The 16,906-nt window shown below is 40.0% G+C and overlaps 1 protein-coding gene across 1 annotated transcript in view; it reads left to right on the top strand.

The window, feature by feature from the left end:
- The window catches only part of LOC102497462 (rho guanine nucleotide exchange factor 9), a gene marked incomplete at its 3' end in the record, with an annotated part of 166,653 nt that overhangs the window by 79,879 nt on the left and 69,868 nt on the right, over nt 1-16,906 (top strand). Inside the window, exon 2 of the mRNA XM_006141469.3 lies at nt 6,717-6,896. Coding sequence (XP_006141531.2) covers nt 6,717-6,896 — 180 coding nt within the window. The remainder of the gene's footprint in view (nt 1-6,716; nt 6,897-16,906) is intronic.

The following is a 16,906-nucleotide window of genomic DNA, read 5'->3' as shown; positions in this document are numbered from 1 at the left end:
ATATATATTTGCTATAGGGCACATGCACTCACCAGAAAGACAGAGAGAGACAGAGAGAAAGCGAGAAATCACCTCCCATGGGGGATGGCCACGCCACAATCCCTTCTCCTCCATTCTCCTCTCGGGATCTTGGGCGTGCACACACATGCACCCATGTGAGTTCAAGCAACTGGGTCTGGGACTCAAACTGCAATTGACTACATGGGAGTCCAGTGACATAGCCTTGACGCCAACTGCTGTTCCCTCCAAATGCTATAGATTTTGTATTTTGATTTGTATTCTACCACTTTACTGTATTTATTTATTACTTCTGGGAGTTTTTCATGGATATCCCAAGGTCTTCTTTGTATACAATCATGTCATCTGCAAGCAGAAATAATTTCACCTCTTCTTTTCTTATTTCAATGCCTTTTATTCTCTTTTCTGATTGCATTGGCTAAGACTTCCAGCACTATGTTGAAAATGAGTGGAGAAAGTGGGAAGCCTCGTAACAGATTTCAATGTTACATTCAGTATGATGTTATTTATTGGTATATCATAACAAACTTTTATTGTGTTGAAAAATGACCCTTCTGCGCCAGTTTTGCTGAGAGTCTTAGTCATGAAGGGATGTTGTATTTTATTAAATTCTTTTTCTGCACCTATTGATTTGATCATATGGGTTTTATCTTTCCTCTGTTCATCCTGTGTATTACATATATGATTTTTCACATGTTGAAGCATCCTTACATCCCTGGAATAAAGCCTACCTGGTCCTTATGTATAATCTCTTTTATATGTTGTTGGATACAATTTGCTAGTATCTTGTTTAAAATTTTTGTATCTGTATTCATCATAGATATTGGTCTTTAGTTTTCCTTCCTTGTCATGTCCTTGTCTATTTTTGGGATGAGGGTGATGGAGGCTTTATAAAATGAATTTGGGAGAGTTTCTTCCATTTGGATCTTTAAAAATAACTTGAATAGAATGGGGGTTAACTCTTCTTTAAAAGTTTTATAGAATTCAGAAGTTAAGTCATCCTGATCAAGACTTTTCTTTGTTGGGAGGATTTTTATTACTGATTTAGTCTCATTCCTTGTCATAGTTATATTCAGGCTTTTTGTGTCTTTGTTATTCAGTTTTGATAGATGATATGTGTCCAGAAATTTCTCCATCTCATCCAGGTTTTCTTATTTGTTGGTGAGTAGTTGCTCATATTAGTCTCTAATGATGTTTTGTATTTCTGCTGTGTCTGTTGTAATATTGTCGGTAGCATTGTGAATTTGATTGATCTGTTTTCTTTCTTTCTTCTTAATTAGTGTAACTAATGGTGTATCAATCTTGTTTATCTTTTGAAAGAACCAGCTTTGCTTTCATTTATTATCTATGTAGTTCCTTTATTTTGTATTTATTTCTGCTTAAATCTTTGTTATCTCTTTTCTCCTGCTATTTTTTGGGATTTTTTTTGTTTTTTGTTTTTTGTTTTCCTCTTTTCTGAGGCATGATGTTGTTAGGTCGTCCATTTGCCATCTTTCCATCTTTTTCTTATGAGCAGTAATTGCTATGAACTTCCCTCTTATGACTGCTTTTGCTGTGTCCCATAGATAATGGAAACTCCTGTGCTTATTATCATTGATTTCCATGAATCTTTTCATTTGTGTCTTAATTTCTTCAGTAGATGTGAAGTCATTCAGAAGTAGGTTATTTAGTTTCCATGTGATTGTTTATTTTTTATTTTTTTTCCTGAAATTAATCTCAAGTTTAATTCTATCATGGTCAGAGAAGATGCTGGATATAGTTTCTATACCTTTGAATATGTAAAGTCTTGTTTTGTGACCCATTATGTTGTCAATCTTTAACAAGGTTGTATGTGGGGGTAAGAAAAATGTATATTTTGTGTTTTTTTTTTTGTGTGTGTGTGTGTGCAGTGTTCTGTAGATGTCTGTCAAGTCCATTTGATTTATTGGGACCAGCAGTTAGCATAACGGCTATATCGCTGGACTCCCATGTAGTCGACCGCAGTTCAAGTCCTGGAACCGGTGGCTTAAACTCATGCCAGGCCTGTGTGCATGCGTGCCCAAGATCCCAAGAGGAGAATGTAGGAGAAGGGATTGCGGCGTGGCCATCCCCCCCCGGGGGGTGATTTTTCGCTTTCTATCTCTCTGTCTCTCTCTGCCTGTCTGGCGAGCGCACACGCCCTATAGCAAAAACCTCTAAAAAATAAAAGTCCATTTGATTTATGATATTGTTTTGATCCTCTATCTCTGCTTTTTTTTTTTTTTTTTTTTTTTTTTTTTTTTTTTTTTTTTTTTGTCTAGATGATCGGTCCATAGGAGATAGTGCAGTGTTGAGTTCCCTAACAGTTAATATGTTGCAGTCTATCACTCCTTCTAGATTTAGCAGTTTTTCCTTCACGTACTTGGGTGCTCCTGTGTTGGGTGCATAGATATTTATAAGCATTATATCTTAATGATGAATTAGGCCTTTTACTTCTATATAACCCCCTTCTTTGTCCCTTCTTACAATTTTTTAAAGCCTGTTTTATCTGTAATCAGTGTTGCAAATCCAGTTCTTTTTTTGTTTCTGTTTGTATGGAATACCTTTTTCCAGCCTTCCACTTTTAAGCTGTGTGTATCTTTATTCATGAAGTGCATTTCATGTAGGCAAGAGATAGAGGGTTTCTGTTTTTCAGTCCATTCAGCCAATCTGTGTCTCTTGATTGGAGAATTTAGTCAATTAATATTCAATGTTACTGTCGATATTTCTGGACTTGATTTTAACATTAAGTTGGCCATTTTCTTTTCTTTTTTTTTTTTTCCTTCTCTTATTTCTACCTGTTTCTTTAGTTTTCCTGGTATATAGCACTGCCTTCAGAATTTCTCGAAGAATTGGTCTGGTGTTGGTAAATTCTTTCAGGTTTTGTTTATCTGAGTAAGTTTTTAATCTTTTTTTTTCCATTTGAAGGATAATCTTACTTAGTATTGTACCTTGGTTGAAATTGTTTCTCTCTCAATACTTTTTTTTTTTTGGAGAGGTTTTTGCTATAGGGTGCATGTGCTCGCCAGACAGACAGAGAGAGACATAGAGACAGAAAGTGAGAAATCACCCCCTCCCAGGGGGTATGGTCACGCCACAATCCCTTCTCCTCCATTCTCCTCTTGGGATCTTGGGCATGCACGCACACACGCGTAGCATGAGTTTTAAGTCACCGGGTCCGGGACGCGAACCACGGTTGACTACGTGGGAGTCCAGCGACATAGCCATTATGCTAACTGCTGGTTCCCACTCAACACTTTGAATATATATTCCCATTCTTTCCTTATTTGCATTGTTTCTGGTGAGAGGTCTGCTGTTAGCCTGATTAGATGAATTTTGTAAGTAACTTGGCGTTTTTCTCTTGCTAATTTTAGTATCTTGTCTTTATCTGTGTTTTTCGCCAGTCTGGTAATGATGTGTGATGGAAAGGATCTTTCTGGGTTAATTCCATTTGGGGTCCTTTATATTTCTTGGGTCTGAATGTTTGAATGCTTCTGTAGAGTTGGAAAGTTTTCTACCAGGATTTTTTTGAATAGATTATTAATGCCCAAATTAGTTTCTTCACTTTTTGGGATATCATTTATTTGAATGTTTGGGTGTTTATTCATATATTGTATTCCTCCTATATTGTCATCATTTTTTTTTGTTGTTATTTTTTCAATCTTTTTGGTTCTTTGTTCTTTTTTTTTTACATTTTTAAATTTCATTTTCTCTTTTACATTCAATCACATTATTTAGCTTACAAACTGAATATTTCAACATGTGAACATTTCTCCCTAGTCCAGTTGATAAAACTATAAAAGTATTTTCAACAGGTAATACCACATTTCTTTTTCTATGTCAGAGATTTTGTCTTCTACATCTGAGATTCAATCTTCTGTATGATCTAATCTGCCTTTAATACTTTTGAAGGAGGCTTTGATTTCCTGTCTTACAGCCTTCATTGCTAATAGTTCCTTTTGATTGTTTTTAATGGCGTCTAATTCTTCTTTCAAGTCCTGCTAGGACTTCTTCATCTCCTGTTGCTTGTTGTCTCTTTTTTCTTGCATCTTTTGGAGTTTATTGTCTCTTTTCTCTTGTATCTCATTTGGTTTTGTCACTATTAATTTTCTGAATCGTTTATCTGACATTTTCACGAGTTCCATTATACTGTCCATGGATGATCAGAAATTGTTCCTTTCTCTTGGGGTAGTGATATTTTCTTAGTTTCTCATATTTCTTATGCATCTGAACTAGTTTCTAGTCATCTGATGGATGGTACATTTCTTCCTAATTTCTGCACTGTTGTTTCTGGAACTGGATTTTCCAATGGCCTCCTAGTTTCTTGAGAACAGTTTTACCTGGGGCTGATCTTCAGGTGGAAGTAGTGGGGAGACCGTACAGTTCCCAAGGTGATCTCTGGCCTCATTTGTTTTCATTGGGCTTGGCTGCTGCCACCAGGCATGATTGCATAATAATGGCATGGGAGAAAGCTGGAATTGGGTATGGGGGGTGGCTCTGGGCCCTTGGAAGTGGAGGAGGGCTAGTGAAGTTCCCAAGGCAATCTATGGCCTCAGTTATTTTATGGTTTTGGCCACCACCACTGAGAGCTGAGAGCTGGGAATGATGGCAGGGGAGAAAGCTGGAAGCAGAGGGGGCTCTGGGCAGCTGGAAATGGTGGGAGACAGTGGAATTCCTAAGGCGATCTCTGCCCTCAGTTGTTTTTTATTGGTTTTAACCGCTGCCACCAGGCAGGAACTGGGAATGATGGCAGGAGAGAAAGTGGAAGTGGGGGTGGCTCTGGTCCAAGGATGAAGTTCATAAAAAGATGGTGTTATAGGGACCAGGAGATGGTGTAATGGTTACATTGCTGGACTCCCATGTAGTCGACCGAGGTTCGAGTCCCAGACCTGATGGTTTAAAACCCATACCAGGTATATGTATGTGCTTGCCAAAAGTCCTGAGAGGGACTAGAAGAGAAGGGATTGTGGTGTGGCCATCCCCTCTGAGGGGTAATTTCTTGCTTTCTGTTTCTCTCTGTCTTTCTAGTAACCACATTCAATCAAAGCCAAAACTCTCTCTCTCAAAAAAAAATAAAAAAGATGTTATAAAAAGTCATGCAGGAGAACTCTTTTGCATTCATGCTAAAGGGGTCTCTATACTTTGCCTTCTGTGGAAGGCACAAAGGCTAGAGTCCTGATCAGTGAAGGATGCCATAGGCAAGACTTAATGAACAGAACATCTTAACTAAATCAAAAAATCAGGGTGTGTGTGTGTCTGTGAGTTTATGTGTATATGTGTATGTATGTTCATATGTGTGTTATGTGTTGTATATTCATTTCATGACCATAGAGTTATTTTCCAGGTAGTATGTTGGAGAGCAGACCTGTGGGAGAAGTATATTCCATAGGCTTTCTTTGTTGTCTTTGAACTCTTTTATCTTTGATCTTATGGAGTCATAATTGCCCTGAAAGTTGGTTTTTCCTCAAAGTAGACTGATGGAAAAGCTGTCTTCCAGAGGGCATGTTCAGTAATTCATTGCTGGATCAACAGTGCTTGATTCTCCCTGCATGACATGGCCACATGTTCTGGAAACTGTTTTCCCAAATGTCAGAAAGACTGATTTCCTATACAAATTGGAATGTTGAAGGAAAACAGAACAAATAACACAGTATTCAGGATTGCTAAAGAGAGCCAGACTATCTTCCTGCCATCCCCATCCTTATCACTGTGCTTAGAAAAATGTCATGGATGTATGTTAATTTATTTATCAGTAGTATAGATGTCTGCCTGCTATTGTGTAGAGCCTAGCCCTGCTGGCCATGAAATCTAATGACCAAGAATAGGGTTCATAAATAGCTTTTGCTTTACTGGGTGATCCTGAGCTTATTCTTTAACTTCTTTCTTACTCAGCTTTGCCATCTGTCAAATACAGAAGTCAATCCACAACCCCTTTGTATCTTACAAGGTGGTTGTACAAATTACTGAGTAAATCTGCTGAGGTTGAGTTTCTTAGGTCCAAGCCATCACAGAAAACCATATTCTTTCATAATCATGGGATGTCTGTATAGCATCATGTGTGAGTGAGAGCAGGAGATTGCAGTAGTGGGGTCCTATGTGTGTGAGAATCTCATGGTCTGTTACCCTTGTGGGAGGGGTACAGGAGGTTAAATAATGTATTGAGTCATTAGAAAAGTCATAACACATTTTTTGCATATAGACTCAGAGTAAAATATGTCATGACTTTTCTGACAACCCAATACTACCAACTCTCAATTAGTCAGTTCTAAGGAGGAAGAGGAAAAGAAGTGGGGGATGGTCAGAGAATGGAAAGTAAATAAACTTTAGCCACATTTCAGCCATTGATTTCAGCCTTTCTACCTGTCCTAGATCCAGGGAAGCCTTGAAGCACCAAGGAGGGATGGACTGGAACTCTCATTTTTTTTTTCTAGGGAAGGAGTTCATGAGCAGAGATAAAAGCATAAGACCTATGAGGCCCATATTCACACTCTGGTTCATTCTATACACTGACTAATGGAAAGTTGACAGCTTTGTTTTCTGGTTCAATGGATCTTGTAGTCCTGTGCCATCTCCCTTATCCCCATCCTCACCATTAAAGTATGTGACTTTTCCCATAAGTAATAGAGCTCTGTGGGTGGGGGAAGGGGAAAGCAAGATAGCCAGCTGTGTGGACTGAACACATTCTCATTTTGTCTCCTAAGCTGATCACTGGAGATTCCATCGTTAGTGCTGAGGCAGTATGGGATCACGTCACCATGGCCAACCGGGAGTTGGCATTTAAGGCTGGCGACGTCATCAAAGTCTTGGATGCTTCCAACAAGGATTGGTGGTGGGGCCAGATCGACGATGAGGAGGGATGGTTTCCTGCCAGCTTTGTGAGGGTGAGTGTTAGCCTTCACTCTCCTTAGCTATTTGCCCTCTGGCATCCCTTTCACCAGCCCCCTGTTCTCATTATCTCTCTCCTGGTGGCTTTTCTCTCTCTCTCTGTCTCTCTTTCTCTCTTTGTCTCCTAACCAGGACCTGGGCTTCCTTTAATCTTTGCCTTTCTATTTCTTTTTTTTTTTTTTTTTTTTTTTTTTTTTACTTTTCCTTTGTGTCTTTTTTATTTTAACAACCCACTACCACCTCCAACTTTATACAAATTTTATACAGATCACTTTACCTTCCAGGATTGGCCTCAATTGTTCTTAAAGATTTTTTTTTTTAACTCTGTACTGCTGTGAACTTTTGCCTTTCTTATCTCTCTCTCTCTCTTTCTCTCTCTTTTTTTTTGCTTTCTTTTCTTTGTCTCCTCTGTTTTTATCCTTTCTTCTTATAGATATTTTCCATCTCCTCCTTTCCACTCCTCATTCCCCTCCCTTCTACACTCTTCCTCTCTGCTTCTTTTTGCCTATTTCTTTCATTTACAGAAGAATGAACAGCCCTGTGTGTTGTCACAGACTATCTTCAGCTGTTAATGTAAGAGTGTGGGCTCCTGGCTTTCCAGGGCCTAGAACTTATTGATTGCAAATCTTACTTTATGCACAAAGATTCAAATGGCTGGGATCTAAGATGTGCCGGGTATGAGATGCAGGCAGTCTGCAAGGGCTCGCAAGTCCTTGGCTTCTTTGATATTGTACCATGCAAAAGCAGGCCTTTAACAGATGCAGGCTTGGGAGGAGGCTTCCAGTAGTTTCTGTTTCATCTGTGTCACCAATTATCTTAGGGCTATGGAAAAGCATGTAGGATAGGTATTCTAGCTCTTGGCCGTCCTTGCAATTTTTGAGCTAGAATCAGTTATTTGACTATTTTACTTTATTTTAATTTTATTTAGTTTTGCCACAGGGTGTGTGTGCTTGCCAGAGAGACAGAGAAAGACAGAGAGAAAGCAAGAAATCACTCCCTAAGGGGGATGGCCATGTACCAGTCCCTTCTCTTCCATTCTTCTCTTGGGATCTTGGGCATACATGCCCACATGCCTGGTGTGAGTTTCAAGCTGCTGGGTCTGGGACTCGATTCACAGTCGACTACATGGGAATTCAGTGATGTAACCATTACACTATCTGCTGGCCTCTCTTTTACTATTTTTTTTTGAGAAGTTTTTGCTATAGGGCATGTGCGCTCGCCAGAAAGACAGAGAGAGACAAAGAGACAGAAAGTGAGAAATCACCCCCCAGGGGTGATGGCCATGCCACAATCCCTTCTCCTCCATTCTCCTCTCAGGATCTTGGGCACTCATGCACATGTGCCTGGCGTGAGTTTAAGCCACTGGGTCCGGGACTCGTACCACAGTCAACTACATGGGAGTCCAGCGACATAGCCTTTACACCAACTGTTGGTCCCTCTCTTTGACTATTTTAAACCCTTATTTTCCCTGTCTGCAAAATTATGTTGGAAACTTGTTAATACGGGGGAATGTCAGTGAATGAGATAAAATGTGAAACCAGCTTTATGGCAAGACAAGTTCCAAACCCACATGTTGGGTGTATTATGATTATCCTTAAGATTAAAGTTCTCTGGTCCCCATACAAAAGACCTGAAGGATTTGGGCTCTTAAAGGCTGAAGGGTCTCAGGATTATAATTATGGCAGTGTAGTATCAAGGAAGGAGCAGAACTTTTAGAATCAGACATGAGAAACAGCTTTATTGCCTCCTAGCTTTATTATTTTTAGAAAGATTTTTAACATATCTGAGGTTTTGATTTCCTCATCTGAGAAGTAGGAATAGCAGACATTTTATAAAGATGTAATGAGATCACATATGTGAGCAAGGTGTCTAGCACAGTATTTACACATTATGTACTTGGGAAATGATAACTTATTTTATTGTTATCATAAGCATCATCATAGTTATCATCATCATCACTACCTTATTAGATACAAGAAGGTCCATGTATCAAGGCTGGGATTGAAAGAGGCCACCTCCTTTGGAGGACTATAAATCCTCCAAAGCACTGTTAGCTGGCTGGAATGATTTAGGTGAGGGTACTCCCCAGAAGTAAGAAGATGGACAAAATGACCTCTTATTCCCTTCTATCCTGAGTCTCCTAATGAAATAGTCAATCCTTTTTTCTCTGCGTATATGGAATCCCCCATCAGAGTCTCCAGATGTCATCTGTGTCCCATCTCAGCTTTGCTGGTTGATGAATCAGTTTCAGGAATAGTCACAAAGAACATATCAATAACTATAGGACTTCAGGACTTGTGTTAGGTCCTGTACACATATGGCTTGTATCCCTTGTGCTGACAGATTTCTCTCTCTTTAAAAAGATTTAGGGGCAGGAACCAGCAGTTAGCGTAATGGCTATGTTGCTGGACTCCCACGTAGTCGACCGCGGTTCGTGTCCGGACCCGGTGGCTTAAAACTCACACTGGGCGCGTGTGCGTGCGTGCCCAAGATCCCGAGAGGAGAATGGAGGAGAAGGGATTGCGGTGTGACCATCCCCCCTGGGGGGTGATTTCTCGCTTTCTGTCTCTATGTCTCTCTCTTTCTGTCTGGCGAGCGCACGCACCCTACAGTGAAAATCTCTCCAAAAAAAAAAAAAAAAAAAAGGATTTAGGGGCCAGCCAGCCAGATGACATGATGTTTAAGGTGGCTGTATCCCACATGACCAACTATGCAGCTCAAGTTCCAGACTTAGTGGCTTGTAAAATATGCTGGGCACATGTGTGCACAACATATCTAAAATCCCAAGAGGAGAATGGAGGAGAAGGAACTGTGGTACAATCATTCTACCCGGAGGGGGGGGGGGGCTTTCTCTCTCTCTCTCTCTGGCAAGTGCATATACCCTATAGCAATTAAAAAAAAAAAAGAATAAAAAAAAGAATGATTTAGTTGCATCCAAAGATGATGTCACCCAAATCCAAATGCATTTTACTTTCAGGGAAATGTCACTTTTATAATAAACAGTAAATTAAAGAATGGGGAAATGATTGAGCAATACTGGATTGTTTAGGGAGGCAAATGGCAGAGCCAGGCCTCCGAATATCATAGAGCAGACATTGGTGCCCTGAAGTTCAAGGCAAGGAGAAGTGTTTCTATAGGTACACAGCCCTCACAGCCAGTTTTTGAAGATTGGACCCAGAAATTGGACTTTTAAAAAAGAATTACTTATTTTATTCTATTTATTATTATTTCTACTTTATTTTTTTAACTTGCTATAGTCAAGGGAGAGAGAGGAAGCTGCCAGGTCTAGGACTCGAACTGTAGTCGGCCATGTGTGAGTCCAGTGTCCCAATCACCATAATACCTGTTGTCCCCAGAAATTGGATTTTTAAGAAAGTTCCCATGAGCCAGTCAGTAGCAGGCTGGTTCAAGTGGCTGGATCCCACATGGCTGGTTATATGACCAGCAACTTAAAAAACATACCAGGCACGTGTATGTGTTTGCCCAAAATTCCAAAAGCAGAAATGGAGAAGGAACTACATTGTGATCATCCCCTATAGACGAGTGCTTTGTCACATTCTCTCCCCCCCCCACTACCACTGGTAAGCACACATGTCCTCTGGAAATTGGGGGTAAAAAAACACCTCAGAGATGACGTTACTGTATAGTCAGGATTAAGAACCATAGAACCATTGGTCATTATACTTTTTGTTTTTGCAGATATAGCAAAGCAGGAAGTTTATAGAAGGAAAAACAGAGCTCCCAAGAAGGGAGGGATTTCAGAAAATGGGTTGCTAAGGAAGAACTGAGGCAAAGAGTTTTATGGAGGTCAGGAAGAACTTTGTCCAGACTTCTTTTAGGTGGGGCTCCTGAATGCATTCCCCTCCCGGTGGTGGGGAGCACATGCTGGATGGGTCCAATTATTCTCCTAATTTTGGAGTAGGTACAAAGGTCAGGAGATTCTTTTCCAGAAGCTTTGGGTCATGAATTATTCAAGAACAAGATTTACATTTTAAGATCAAAGGAATATGGTGACTGGGAGAAGGACCAAAGACTGTTCTGGCTGCTTCCAGCTAAGATGGGATGATGGTGATGGGAGGATGGCAGGAGGTTTTCAGAGCTCTATCTAGTCTCTTCCCCCCATTAGAAGTCATGGTGGGTATTTCTTGGAGACTTTGTCCAGACCACCATTTGTAGCTTGATTCTAAACAAGAAGAGCAGTTTATTAAAATAATGATGTAATAGACAAAGAAATTTAGCTATTTTTATTGCATATAGCACATAAAATTAATACCCAGAATTGCGACAGACAATGTCATATTGGTACAATCAGCTTTAGAACATTTATCAACAAAACCTTAATTTTATCACATTTTGTAACTCTTAGACTTTCCCAGTATAACTCAACTTTCAGCAACATGCTGTAGACTTGTTGTATTTGTTCCTTTTTTTGTACCTCAGTAATTTTTCTGAAGATACAATCTTTACCATAGAAAATGGTATGTTTTAATATTTTTGTAGTATTTCCAGATCCTGCCCTTGGGGAAACTTTGCAGCCTTCAGGATTACAACAAGTGACTCTGGGGTGCTCTTTAAATGAAAGTTAAATCAAAGGTTAAGGTGAATTACCAATTTGTTATAACACTTAACTGAGTTACCTGAGAATATTTCTTGATCTGTTCTGATCTGTGAGAGATCCTACACTGAAAAGAGAACTGAAGCTCTAATAGATCCTAAAAGGAGCAGCTGAGTCCTGACAGAAAGGTAGAGCACAATGCAGATTTTACAACGCATCTGTCTTATTGACTATATATAAAAACTCTAGCTAGAGAATGCAATCATATTTTAAACTTTCATTTTTATGGTTAAACGTCCTGATCATCTAACTTGTATTGAGGTAAGGCCTAGATCTATCCCAGTCTCTAAGAATGTAACCCAGAGGGGACCAGTAGTTAGCATTAATGGCTTAGTTGCTGAACTCCCATGTAGCTGACCACGGTTCGAGTCCTGGACCTGGTGGCTTAAACTCACACTGGGTGCTTATGTGTGCGTGCCCAAGATCAAGAGAATGGAGGAGAAGGGATTGCGGTATAGCCATCTCATCTCCCCTGTGTGTGGGGGGTGATTTCTCTTTTTCTCTCTCTCTGTCTCTTTCTTTCTGGAGAGTGCACGTGCCCTATAGCAAAAACCTCTCAAAAATAATAATAATAATAATGTAGCCCAGGGGAGATTCCAAAGGGGAAGAAGTTTTATTGAAGAGAAACAGAAGGAGTGCTTGAAAGCAGGAACGAAGAAGGCTGTCAGGAGCTTTGAGACTCTGCCCTACCAGATTTGTGGACAGGAGGTTCCCTAGATTTTGTCCCTGATACAGATGCCCATTCAAAGCTAGTTCTGATATTTTCATTATAGGCCTGTCTGAATACCTTTTTTTTTTTTTTTTGCTATAGGACATGAGGACATGTGCGCTCACCAGACAGACAGAGAGAGACAGAGAGACAGGAAGCAAGAAATCACCCCCTGGTGGGATGGCCACGCCACAATCCCTTCTCCTCCATTCTCCTCTTGGGATCTTGGGCACTCACGGACACGTGCCCAGAGTGAGTTTAAGCCACCGGGTCCAGGACTCGAACCGCGGTTGACTACATGGGAGTCCAGCGACATAGCCATTACGCTAACTGCTGGTCCCTGTCTGAATATCTTATATGAAGAGGGCTGGCTAGTCTAAATTGATCTTTTGCTGCCTGGAGGTTGGGTGGGTTGTAATGGGGTGGAGGGGTGGGAGATGGATTTTTCTAAAGATACTCTCCAATGGGAGGATCTTTGGAGAGGTTTTACCAAGTATCCATGTTTATCTCTCTTCTCGTGATGTGGGGAGCTGACCACTCCTCTTCATGGTGTGGAGACCTCTGTAACTCACAATAATCCCAGGCCATCTGTTTAATTACTGACACTTCCTAGGCCTCTGCTAAGCCTCATTCCCCCCATCTTGAAATGATAAAAGCAACCTGAAGCCTTGAGAAACCAGATACCCAGTTTATCTAACCCTTTCTTCTCTAAACTTTGAGCTTCTTCTTCCTGATAGGATACTCTTAGCCTGCTGGAGCTCCCACTTCCTCCAAACTCTCCTATACCCACAGGGGGCCGGAGATTCAGAGTGTTAACTCCTCCATGCCTGCCTGCTAGTATAAAATAAAGAGTTGTTCTTATTTCTCTGGCATGCTGCATTTCGTCCCTTGGCCATCTGTTTGCCTGCTACATTCTCCCATTCTAGGCAATGTAATATCTCTTGGAGAAGATATTAAGCTTGTACCCTTGTATATAAAATTACACATATCCAGGGACCAGCAGTTAGCATAATGGCTATGTCGCTGGGCTCCCACATAGTCGACCACGGTTCACGTCCCGGACCTGGTGGCATAAAACTCATGTGGGGCACGTGTGCGTGTGTGCCCAAGATCCCGAGAGGAGAACAGAGGAGAAGGGATTGTGATGTGGTCATCCCCCTGGGGGGGTGATTTCTCACTTTCTGTCTCTCTCTCTCTGTTTGTCTGGCGAGCGCACACGCCTTATAGCAAAAACCTCTCAAAAATATTAAAAAATTACAGATATCCATATTGACCAGAATTTTCAATTTTTTTTTAACAACCTTAACTTTTTTAAAAAGGCTCACTTTATTTAATCATCTTACTTATTTGAATTTGACCAGAGAGGGACAGAGTGAGAGAGCGAGAGAGAGAGAAAGCAAGCCACCAAGTCCAGGACTACAACCACAGTCAGCCATGTAGAAGTCCAGCGCCCTTAACCACCACGCCACTTGCTGACCCCAGCAACCTTAACCTTTAGCATACATATGAGCTACAAACAAAAACTTGTGTAACAAATTTCCCAATGCAGACTGAACAATCTTTTTTTTTTTTTTTTTGAGAGGTTTGTGCTATAGGGGGCATTCACTCACCAGAAAGACAAAAAGAGACAGAGAGGCAGAAAGCAAGAAATAACCCCTCAGGGGGGATGGCCATGCCACAATCCCTTCTCCTCCATTCTCCTCTGTGGATCTTAGGCACATACGCACACATGCCTGGTGTGAGTTTAAGCCACCAGGTCTGGGACTTGAACAGTGTTCAACTATGTGGGAGTGCAGCGACATAGCCATTATGCCAACTGCTGTTCCCAAACAATCTCATTAATAGACCAACTCAATATCTTTAATTCCTATAAAGTCTAAAAGACCAAAAATAGGAATAATCAAAGCATGTTAACTTAATCATGAGAATTATAAGGAGGACTCAGAAATAACCAGGAAGCCATGCTCTCTATGAGTCCAAACTTAACACTGGATTACCAATTTTACCTCTTTAATTTAGGTGCAGAACAATGCTTATTAGATAGATTATCACAGGTAATTTGACTTAAATCAATCTCATGGAATTAATTCAAATTACAGATCTTAATAAATTACACTTGATCTTAGACAGTGGGCCCAAGAAGTACTACATAGCTTAATGATTTTGGTATTGGCTTATTAACATACAATTCAGTCAAACATTTCCTTGCTTCTGATTTATTTTGGTCCTGCTTTATGGTTGGTTTAGCAGTTCAGAAAACTAACCAGTCTTTCCATAGAAACTGGAAAATTTTACCCAGTTAAATGATTAGATTATTAGAAACTTGTAAGAATTCCTTCTCATTCCATCCTCTTTGTGAATTTCCTTAAAGATATAACACATTAGACTTACAGCCACTTGCAAAAAGATTTTAGAAAGGTATCAAACAAAGCAATTCCTCATGGACAGTAAGACTTGAACCAACCATACAGTTCTGACAAGAATTTACAACTGACAATGAAGTTTAGCTATATCTGTGACATACATACCAGTTTAGCATAATAGCCTACAAAATAACTGATAAAACACAATTGGAACACAATTCCTATATCATATCCATACATATAACTCAAATGATGTAATGCAAACAAAATTAAAATTACTCAATTTGACAATGTGCCCCTTTTTATTTAATATAGGAAAATAAGTCTAATTAGTTTTAACATTTTTCTTTGGGATGTTTCAGGGGCCCACTTTAAACATCCTAAAGTTATTCTGAGTTGAAGAACATAATTTAGAATGTGATTTTGAGGAAACCTTGTCAAAGACAGCAAAAAGCTTAAATATTTAATTGTCAGTAAAAAATGAAATTTAAATGTTCCGAGCACCTTAAGGAGGAAAAAGAGTTAACTCAGTGTCTCTTGGCACCAAAACTTAAGCCAGAAAAACCTAGTCATGAATCCATTTCCCTGTTAGATATCTACCATGTAAAATATGTAACATTTAAATGCCAGCTGTTTCATTAAACCAGTCATATTAAGATAAACATGATGTTAACTGATCAACAAAACCCTGGACAAAATATACGTTGGAAACTTTAAAGATCTGCACTTTTTTTTTTAAAGAATTTATTTCATTTCACTTTATTTATTTTAATTTGAGCAGAGATGGGGAGAAAGGGGGGGAAAGAGAGAGGGAGGGAGAGAGAGAGAGAGAGAGAGAGAAAGTAAGAAGCAAGCTGCCAGTTCTGGGACTCAAACTGCGGTTAACCATGTGGGAGTCCAGTGCCCTTAACCACCACGCCACTTGCCAGCCCCAAGATCTACACTTACTAAACTTTTTCTTGTACCATATTCGAAACTAGCCTATTTACTTAAGTCATGTGAACTTGAAAAGCATTTAAATTAATTTGTGTGAGCACTCTTGTTTATAAATCGAATTGAATGGAATTCCTTAAGGCCTTTTACCACATAAACATACAACATGTATAACCACATAGACATATAACAGGTATATGCATACACATATACACATGCAAACAAGAGACTTCATAGTCTTCTTTTTTTTTTTTGGGAGAGATTTTCACTGTAGGGCGCGTGCGCTCGCCAGACAGACAGAGAGAGACATAGAGACAGAAAGTGAGAAATCACCCCCCAGGGGGGATGGTCACGCCGCAACCCCTTCTCCTCCATTCTCCTCTCGGGATCTTGGGCACGCACGCACACGCGCCCGGCGTGAGTTTTAAGCCACCGGGTCCGGGACACGAACCGCGGTCGACTACGTGGGAGTCCAGCGACATAGCCATTACGCTAACTGCTGGTTCCCGAGACTTCATAGTCTTCTAAAAAGCTTTTTAATATAATTTTTCTTTTGCTTCCTTCTAAAGAGGTTGGAGAAGTTAACTCTTAGATGCTTATCTGTTATCTCAGGCTTTGACACAGTTTTTAAGTAAATTTGAATACTCTTAACAATTCACTGCAGAGCCTAATAATGCTGTACATTTTAACCCTGTACTTGCAGAACTTGGATTACTCTTGCTTAGTATTTGCTCAAAAACCAAAGAAACATATTGAAACCCAGCTATATATTTATCAGGATTGTCAGAAAAACAATCTTGCAAATCAGTTTTTAGAGAAAATATTAGTGATTTAGAGTAAGAATAGGTAGGGGCAGTCTATGAGGAGCTAGCAGGGCTGAGTCTTTAAATATTATACTAGTTTAAGGAACCTGGCAAGCTCTGAGCCAACTTAAATGAAGCCTGAAAACCAGTATATTTTTGGAATTTTCTTAATTTTCCCAGATATTTACAAAGAGATCTAACTGATAAATAGTATTAACTACAAATTTGTATTGACCGAGCATGGATGCAAAAGACGAGATACTCTAAATTTATTTAGAGACTGAGGGTCAGAGGAATCCCAGTGTGTCCGATGGCATTGCAAAGGGGTAGGTGCTGGTGCCTGATTGGTGGTTTTCCATACAGAGACAAAAAAGGGCTCAGAAAATGTCTTTTCCAGTTCTCTTGAAATGAAATATTGGGAATGTGCTCCCCACTGTGAGTTCGGAAAGCATCCTTTCCATGTGAACTGGATAACTCTGAATTACATGCCAGCATGTAACTTAAGAGCCGGGGGACTGCTGGCGGGATTGTCCAGGCTTACTTGTGCTGGGACAGCTGTCCCCTGCTTGTGTTTTGTCTCTTT

The sequence above is a fragment of the Tupaia chinensis genome, unplaced genomic scaffold (genome assembly GCF_000334495.1).
Source record: "Tupaia chinensis unplaced genomic scaffold, TupChi_1.0 Scaffold000055_1, whole genome shotgun sequence".
Classification (NCBI taxonomy): Eukaryota; Metazoa; Chordata; class Mammalia; order Scandentia; family Tupaiidae; genus Tupaia; species Tupaia belangeri.
This window is presented reverse-complemented; position numbering and strand designations above follow the sequence as displayed.